This window comes from Rhinichthys klamathensis, unplaced genomic scaffold, assembly GCF_029890125.1.
Source record: "Rhinichthys klamathensis goyatoka isolate OS25496 unplaced genomic scaffold, OSU_Roscu_1.1 h1tg000896l_1, whole genome shotgun sequence".
Taxonomy (NCBI): domain Eukaryota; kingdom Metazoa; phylum Chordata; class Actinopteri; order Cypriniformes; family Leuciscidae; genus Rhinichthys; species Rhinichthys klamathensis.
In genome coordinates this window covers 212,889-222,773 of record NW_026607246.1, presented here as the reverse complement: position 1 = coordinate 222,773, position 9,885 = coordinate 212,889, and the positions used below count along the sequence as shown (strand labels likewise).

Below are 9,885 nucleotides of genomic sequence, written 5' to 3'. Positions count from 1 at the left end.
CTTTGCCAGAAAAGCCTCCATGTGTTCAAAACAGACGGACGGTGAGGTGTGGAATCCACACATGATGTCCAAAGAACAAAAGTATCTGCTTCATCATGCACACTTTGCCAGCCCAGAGAAAATGTTTAAAACATTAAGCAAGTCCATGTGTAGAGACAGTGCAAAAAATGTGTATTGCGCCTACAGGGAAGGGCCAAAACAAATAAGGTTATGAAACACTTTAAAACATTTATTTTCTTGCATTTTCTTAAGAATGAAGGGCAGGTACAATATGTTTTGAGGTGATGGTGGAAAGATATTGGAAAAACATGGAGCATACTTGGATACTGTAAGCCACTTCACTCAATAAATAATCAGTGAATAAAAAACAGGCTTCATGCGTTACGCCAAGAGAAGACAAATCAATAGCAACTGTGCATTTGGGTTTCTAATACCTAAGTGATCTTTAAATAATAAATAAGTTAAGACTTAACCACATACTTTAAATGGATAATTCATCCAAAAATGAAAGTTCTTAACCTCACGTAAATGACTTTCTTCCATGGAACACAAAGTATTATGTATATATCCAAGTTTTTTTTTTTGCAAGAAATTATTTATTTTATTCAGCAAGGATTAAATTGATAAAAAAGGGAGAATTTCATTTGTTATTCACTGATCCTCACCTCTAGTGGACTGGTCACTGAGTTAAACTCGAGAACCGAATCAGTCAATTTGTGGACGAATCATTAAGACTTTAAAAAGTACATCTGACTCAAAAAACTAGGGATGCACCAAAATTTAAATTCTGGGCCGAAACCAAACCTTCAGGATGCACTTGGCCGAAAACCGTTGATCGGTTTAAGTGTGACTGATCCGTGGTGCAGCTTAAACTGAAGCAGCTACAGTGATCGGTCACGCCATATTAAAGAGCGGCAAAAATACATTTATTGTTTGAATTTCGTAATTAAATTGACAGAATTTTAAAGTTGAGACTTTGCTTTATATTAAAAGTAGCAAAGCTTTTTGTGATTATTGGATGGCAGCAATGCTACAAATGTTTACTGAAGTTTTGTTCATGCATCAACAGCAAGCAGCACAAACTAAAAGATTTTAGAAACCATATTGGTGTAATATTGTCAATCCAGAGATAGTGTCCACACAGCTGACATGTTTAACATGTAGCTTATCCATGTTGTGTGCAGGAAACGGACGCTGAACAGTCAAAATGTGCTATTGGAGAAGCGCTAATGAAATGTCCGTTTAGGTCACTGATTTCGGCCTTCCAAAACCAAAAATAGCTGTTTCGGCAGAATAATTTCGGTAGCCAAAAATTCGGTGCACACCTACCCAAATTTTTTTGAAGAAATAAAACCTTATGCATTTGGAGTGACATGAGGGTGATTTAATGAAGACTAAGAATAAGGTTATCTAAAGGTTAAAGGTAAATAAAAAACGAAGGGGAAAAAATTAGCACCCCAGAGACCTCTCTATGGAGTCTCAGGAAAAGCGATAAATCCCCATCTTCAAAAGACAAGCCATTTATTTTTGCTGAGGTTGCCCCGGCCGTGTTTAATGCAACCAAAATCCATAAATCAATGGTCTTTGTTACCTCACACACTTGTGTGTACTGCGTTTGCGTGTGTGTGCTTTTAGTGGCTGAGGTCACTGAGGGGAGAAAGAGTTTAACGTATGAAAATGAACTTTTCAGACAGCAAAACAAGTTTCAACCGCATTTTTTTCCTTACCGTATTTGTCGGGTCATCTTGTAGTATTGAGTCGTACAGCTTATTGGCATCCTCATACCTTCAACAGAGAGAGATCATATTTAAGGATAATCAACAGGAACACCGGTCATGTGAAATTAAGTGGTAGAGCTATCAAATAAAGTTACAAACTTTTTGTATAGAGAACAGCTTGTTTCTATAGTGACAGAGGCTACGTATCCAAGCGGTAGAAATAAACAGCCATTACCGTAGCTGCTCAAATAGCCAGTGTTGTGCGAGGTTTACAAACTCCACAAAGAGCGTAATCCACAAACATGATTGCCTGCACTTTGATTTACCTCTAAACAAATCAGCCTGAACTTCCACCACAAATCAGGCATCGTTTCGAAGCGCATTTCGCTTAAAAGGCATTCCAAAGCAAGACATATACGAGTTACAGATGCAAAAAAATAAAAAAAAACACTCGACGAGCCCTTCAACCTGAACTGAGAGTTGGACAGCACAGTGTTTGAATAAACGTTACGAATTACGATGCTGATCTCATACAGTGTTTTCTGAAGAATGGGAGGACAATGCCACAAGCACTTCACTTGTCATGTCGAATGAAAGCTTGCTTTTTTTATTTTACGAGGGACATCCTGCACAGTTAGCGCTAGCACAGCCAAAGCAGCCGACCTCATGATCATGATCTGTTTCAGCTCGCAACCAACAACAGAAGCAGCTCTGGTTCCTATTATCATTGAGCTCCAACGCCACTCCTGTTCTCACATCCACATTAGAGTTCACTCACTCTCTGGCACATCTCAAATGGCAGCAGCCGCTTTGACTCGCTCTATTTATGTAGGATTCAGCCATGTGGGAGCGGAGGGGAGAGTTTCATTTAAGCCGAGCGTCTGATGGCAATTAGACTCAAATTTGCAGTTTATTTAATCTGACCGTGCAGGCGCAATCACTCTCAATTACGGAACAACCCCTGGCATAACTGATAAACACGTCGAAGACATAGTGACCAGAATGAAACAGATCTGAAATCCTGCTGAAATTCTATACATTAACATCAATTTACGACCTTCTTAATTGTTTGCTCAAACACTGAGAAAGAGTGAAATTCTCTGGGAGAGAAAAAGCAGACCATAGGTTCTATGTTTACAGGTCTGGCCGGCCTTGTTTTCCCAACCGGAGAGACAAAAAGAGAAGGGGGCGGGGGTACAGAGGGACCCCCAGAATAATAGCGGGAGAGACCACTTCCGTCTTTGGAATTCCTAGCACAGGCACAAGAGCCACATGACTACTGAGGGCTGAACCATTCTCTCTCGCTTTTCCACTTAGCAGAAGGAACAGTGGCTTGCAAAATAAACAGCCTCCCTTCCCACGCATCCTGCCACTTACGTCCCAGAACCCCCTTCCTTGCAGCTAATCCAAGGCCTTGGTGTTAAGATGGTGCTGTGGTGTATCTTACCTCTCCAGAGCCTCCAGCCGCATCCCTGCTAATCGCTTCACTCTGTGACTGTCTGGAAACTGCCTTTTCAGCTCCTGTAGGCAACTCTACGCAAAAGAACAACAACGGTGGGGTTGACCATGCAAACATTTAACTTTTCAAAACAGACTCCACAAACAGGTTTTCCAAACCTTCTTCATGTCTGCCAGTGGTTTGTCATACAAAAGTCCTGTTCTAAAGTCATGGTATAGGTTGAGCCAATGTGAGTATTAACCAAAAACAGCTTAGTATTGTCTGCATACGATAAATATTAATAATAGATCTATACATTTCAAAATGACTACCACAAGTTTTTGAAAGAAGTCTATTCTCAACAAGGCTGAATTTATTTGATAAAAAACCCCCAGCAAAAACGGTAATGTTGTGAAATATTTATACATTAGTTATACTTCTGTTTTCTATTTCAATATATAAAAATGTAATTTATTCCTGTGATGGCAAAGCTGATTTTTTAGCATCATTACTCCAGTCTTCAATGTCACATGATCATTCAGAATCATTCTAATACATTTGTTACAGCATTTATTAATAAAGTTAAGTTAAGTGAACAAAAATACAGCTGTTCATTGTTTGTTCATGTTAGTTCACAGTGCATTAACAAATACGACCTTTAATTTGAATTATGTATTAGTAAATATTGAAATTAATATTAACTAAGATTAATAAATGCTGAAGAAGTATTGTTCATTCTTAGTTCATGTTAACAAATAAACCTTATTGTAAAGTGTTACCAAAATGATATAGACAATTCGATTTTTTTTTTTTTTACTATTATTTCATATATCAGGCTTTACAGGGTTACCAACATCAACAAAATACTGACATTACCTTAAACATCAGTCATGATCATTTGCCCAAAAAATAAATTCCTATATTTATTGCACCACAGCTTGAGTGACTATGCAAAGACTGCTGGATTACAGAGCACTTGAAAATTATACTACAACTCTCAGGGGTGATGAAATGTGGGCTTCATACATTTTTCTTTTCATCCACAGCATTCAAAACGTTATAGATCTACTCTAAAAAGTGTGATGTGACTAGTTTGACAAGAGAATATTACAGCGAAGGTTTCTGCTAACCATAAAATGAAACCATAACTTTCCTGTCCGTGGGTGCCATGATAAACAGGTTGGCCATACAGCTGTGAGGGAAGACGGGAAAAATTGCAAGTGGCATGAGTGAGAATTCAGAACACTGCACAGCAGGATCCCACAATTCCACACTGGCTACTATAAAAAGCAGAAGCAGGATGCTACTTTTACCAGTTCTTTCCCACTGAGATGAACAGGACCTTGTTTTTTTGTTGTTTTTCACACACTCATGACTTGGTAAGGAATGGTTACTGTCAAATCCAATGTTTTCCTGGTTAGGATGGAAAGTTTGCTCTGTGGCTTAGCCCGCCTGACCCATCATGCTCTCAGACGTTTTTTTTTCCCGCTGTTTTCCTAGCTTCTGGTAAGAACCTCAGAAACTGACTACTGTAAGTGTCTCAAGTCAACCAGGATCCCTGATTCCTGATCGCTGAAAATCATGCCTGATTTGAATCTCAAGAAATTGTTTTTAGAAAAAGCAACGTGGGAAAACGTTACATTTTCAATGAGCAAAAACAAAAACTTGACGAGTAGGGTGCCCAGTTGAATATATGAGAGAATGCGAGAAAGTTACTTAAAGAAAACTCACCCAGGCCAGATCGTCACGACTGCAGTCCAACGCTGCGATCATCACCTGCTCGTAAATTATCCAAACTGAGCACAGGAGACAAACAGAAAATGACACCATATTAGTGAGTCTATTTTTCAACATGGTAGCGAAGATGACAAATGAACATCTAACCCGCGTGAACTCCTTTCGAGCAAACTGTGACTTTCTTCTCTGTATCATTAGAAAAGACAATTTTTAGCGTCCGTCAACGACGCAGTTTGTCTTCGTAATCTCCGGGTGTGGGCGAGCTGGCAGGTCTCATGGAAACGGTCAGGAAATTCACGCCAAACAAAACGAAGTCGCTGAATTTTGACAAGAAAACCTAAGCGTATTCATCAGTTTTATGTATCAGTTCAGTCAAACACCGCAAAGGGTGAGCGAATTTCACCCTCTATTCGTCATGACATGCGTTACGTGCTGAAATCGCGGAGCTATCGTCGTCTCGGCCCAAAAAGTGTGTCGTTACTTTGACAGATTACAGGAATTTTAAATTCCTGCAATTAAATGCTTAAGTCATTTCCAAGATGGCAATGTTTAACGTTCAACTGGCAATTGTAACAAAGCGAGTGGCTTTAGCTGCTCTATTTACCATAAAGAAAACTGATTAGTGGGCTTGGCTAATGGATCCAATTAATTAAATTAATGCTCCATGACAGACAAGTGTGTTTTGACAAGCATGCCCGAAGTCTTTCAGCTGAATGATTTCAAATGTGCTAATTGAGAAAGAGCAATAAAATCCCACCGAACAAGAAAAAAACTGATATGCCAAAGCAAACAAACGCCTCAAGTTTTTTTTTTTTTAGCTGTTTTTATGATTCCAAGTCTTGCTTTGATAATTACCATCTTGTTTCACAGCCAATTTAAGAGCTGGTTTCAATCAAAACAAGCTGTGTAAAGTATTTACCCTGCTCTTTAAAGACAGTATTGAATAATAATCACAACAACCAAAAATGAAAGTTTCAGTAAGAAGTCGACATCATGCATCAATAAAACAGACTTTTACTCATCTTTGCTTTATTCTTTCCTTAATTTAGATAACAGGCCCATCTAGAAATCTGAAAAGGTTCAACAACGAAAACCATCGTTATTTTTAATTTCTTTGATTGCTTGTATGAGCATATGTATTGCCGTAAAAGCCTTTTTAAGGGCTGTTTGGTAACTTTGACTCTTTCATTGTTGTTTGCTAAGACTCCTCAAAAAGCAGTGTTGTAATCTGATGAACAGCCAAAAGAAGTTTAATAATAGTTATTTGAGATTACATGTGGTTTTAAAATATTAATATGGACAAAGACAAAAAAGCCTAAATTTGATTTGAGTAGAAAAGAGCCCAATTTATCCAATTGGTAAACCGAAAATTGTCAACTATAGGAGTGAGTTTCAGAGCAAGTATGAAGGATCGGATCACCTCTGAGATAATGATTTTAGCTGAAGAGAGTCTTGGCTTTAGTGGCTATGTTTGACAACACGATTGCAGGACTTGTCTGGCTTGTCTGGCTTAGAAACCCATAACTGACCAAAGCAAATAAATATTAAGCCATCTGAAATGTTTCTGCTGTTTCCACTTTAACCTCATTTTAATGTCAAGAGAAAAGCTGAAAAGTCTTTTTGTTATCAGATCTTTCAAATCAAGGACAAATCAAGACAGAGAAAGAAAAAAGAATTGGTGCTCTTTTCCGTTTTCTGCAATAGTCATATTCAAGAGGTCAGATAACCGACTCAAAGACTTCAGCAACTTCATACACGGTATGTTTTTATAAATGTTAACAAAACCTATGCCAAAACAATTGCTGAATATATATTTGTTCTTGCAAATTAGTGGATCCAAATACTTAAGCAAAAGCACTTAAAAAAAAATCTGATATTTAATTTGAAAATTTTCCATTAACTGCTTATTTTCAAATGACTATGCAACTATATTTCCACCACTGAACTTTTGTAACTCTGACTGTGCTAAAGACCGCAAAACCATCTCTAGTCACTTAGTGAGGTTTATCTATATTATTTTATAACAAAACAAAAAAAAGTTTTAGTGGAAGTAGTTTAAAGAGTGAATTTTAAGACTTGTTTTATCTAACATTTTAAATAGCAAACCCTTTCCAAGAAGTTGCACTCTAAACTCATCCTCTTTAAATCACTTCTACAACTGCCATTAAAGCATAGCTTTTGTAACAAAATCAGTGCCTTTAATAAATTTCAAGACAATTACTGTCAAACTTTAGATCGCCTGCTGTAGGAAATGTTCCTATTAACTGTCTAATGGGAATATAACCTCAATATTTTGTTAGGACATGATGGTTCCATGCAATAAAAAGTTATAGTTTCAGCCTATTTATTTGTTAAATATCTGTCAGTTATCCTGTTGAAGGGCTACACTTAGGACCCATCCACACGTTTTAGATTCGAAACGGAGACCTTTTGCTACGTTTGCACCTCCCATCCAGACTAAAACGGCAAAAACGAAGAAGTTTAGAAACGCTGCCGACCCCGTTTTGCGTTTTGAATCTCCGGAGGGCGTTTTAGTGAAGACGGGTCAAAACGGAGGACTTTAGAAACGATGACGCGGAGGCTCACGCTCGGCTCTATGGTTGAGTGTCATCAGTCATGGCAAGCGTTACTGACTTTGATGTCTTTGCTAGCAGCTGTTGTGAAAGTAAATTCTGCCTTTTTTTCAATGCTATAGGCCTAACTGTGTACATACGCCGGAGGCAAGCTATTATTCGAGCGATCTGTGACAATTCCCGTGTGCAGTGGCGGTATCAAACGTACATGGAGCGTCGCTCTTTGCAGAGGTAACTTAGCTACTTTCTTCTTCGTCAAATCTGAGGAATAGTCGATCTGTTTCCTGTTTACACCGGCACGCGCCGTAGGTGTAGGTTAATGGTCACGTGATCTGCGCTTTCAGTCGTTTTTTTATTTTTTTATTTATTTTTTTATTGAAGGCAACATTGGGTACAAACATGATAAACCATCAATATACAAACAAACATTTATACAGACATACCATACCAGAGACGTTTTCAGTCGTTTTAATGTGGACGGATATCAATTCTAATACGCAGCTAAAACGCTGGTGTGGACGGAGATCGTATTCGTTTTAATTCTCCGTTTCTAAACTAAAACGCAGTAGTGTGGATGGGGCCTTAGTGTCCATATGTGCTTAAGAAACTCGTCTGATCGTAGTCAGCCAGACATCACCCTAAACCGGTCCAATTATAAAAGCCATTAACTTTAAGAAATATATAATGCTATAGACACCGAAGGTACTTCATTATTTATTACTTCTTATAAGTTTGCTTTTGTTTACTGTAATTGTACTTACTGTCATCTCCAAGTTTAGACGCATGCTCATTAATCAGCTCTTCACCCACATCCACAATCTGCTCACTGTTCCTGTAATTCTCTTCTCTCCACTTACGGAGTTTGTCACGCATCTCTGAAATGCAATAAAGAAACACATTAGCCCTTGGCTGAAACTTTATCACTTATTTATTTTCATCATCCATCAATTATTTATTGTGAATATAACTTGTAGTTTCTTTATTCATCTTCAAAAAAACAAACATCTATAGTGCTCCAAAATACTGACATGTTTCCTGACTACTATACTTGGTTTAAATTAATCAACACAAAACTTTTTAGAACTGTCTATATAAGAATAAAACACAATTATAATGATGTCAGATTCTGATAATGGTGTCAAAACAACTAAAAGGCCAAAACAAATCTAATTAATTACACATCTACCTTAAAATTACAAAGTACATACAGTGGGGAATAAATGTCTGAGAACATTAAAGAAAATACTTTACATTAAAGAGAACATTAAAGAGAATATATTTAGCAATTTCCCCATTAGAAATCAAATAATCAGAAAAAACATATGAGTGAAAAGCTGTATAGAAAAAAAAAAGTCATTGTTTAAGAATTATTTAAGCAGCATTATTTAAGAAACCAAGTTGTGGGACATGTTATATCTCATGTTTAAAGAGCCAAACACATATATCAGTTGTCAGGTAGTGTTTGTCGGTACTTTTAACAACACTAAGTTAGTTCATCTAAATCTGCATTATTGCACTATATTAGGATGTCAGATCTATGGCAACAAAATATTGACATTATAAAAACAACAAGAGATGATGATAATCTCAAGAGAACTGAATCATTCTTTATTATCTGACTGTAGATGACAACATCAATATGACAAATCACCATTTAACTGACCAGACAGACATAAAAAAAAAAATACAGAATATTCCGCTTAAATTTCAACATGACAATTTCTATAAAGCCCAATATGATAGTTAAATACAGATTGCAACCTAAACACCGTAATCCATTATATGAACAAATATACATGTCTTTCTAGAATAGAGATTTTGTTACTAAACTGTACAGAAGCTAACTGGCTAACTGTTACTTAGATCGCCTGTTGTAGTCTTTAATGAAACGCACCAAAAATAAGGCATTTAGTTCGCAAATCTTTACAAAATGCTCAACTTGCGTAACGGTTGAATGACTACAGATAAATACTGAATCAACTAATAACCGCTGTTAACGAAAACAAAGTCATTTACCTTCCCAAGTGACATCGTACAGCTCCGATACAGACGACATGTTTTCTTAGCTCCGCCTCCTGTGAGCTGATTGGTGGGACGACAGTGACGTCGAGAGTTAACGCTATGAGAAGGGTCATTAAAGGGCAAAGGCCAAATCCAGATTTTTTTTTTTTACTTCAAACATTCCAAACACAGACCTGATCTTTTTATGAATTACTATTAAAAGAAAGATAATGGGAAAAATAAAGTTTGAAGGATATATATGTATATATATAGCCTATATATATATATATATATATGCCAATCAAAGATCGGTGGCAATTAAATAATTATAAATAATTTATTCATTATTTAAAATGTTTATATGAATAATAAATTATATATAATATAAATAATTGTCTCTATTGTTTTCTTTGTTTTA

The 9,885-nt window shown here is 36.8% G+C and overlaps 1 protein-coding gene across 1 annotated transcript; it reads right to left on the bottom strand.

Annotated features, from left to right (window-relative positions):
- Positions 1-1,639: 1,639 nt before the first annotated feature.
- LOC130078497 (ER membrane protein complex subunit 2-like) lies at positions 1,640-9,575 on the bottom strand. The gene is made up of 5 exons (XM_056244010.1): positions 9,483-9,575; positions 8,228-8,341; positions 4,888-4,952; positions 3,166-3,251; positions 1,640-1,785 (listed from the first exon to the last, which is right to left on the bottom strand). Exons 1-5 carry the CDS (start codon positions 9,520-9,522, stop codon positions 1,665-1,667), a joined length of 426 nt encoding a protein of 141 aa, XP_056099985.1. The 5' UTR covers positions 9,523-9,575; the 3' UTR covers positions 1,640-1,664.
- Positions 9,576-9,885: the final 310 nt, after the last annotated feature.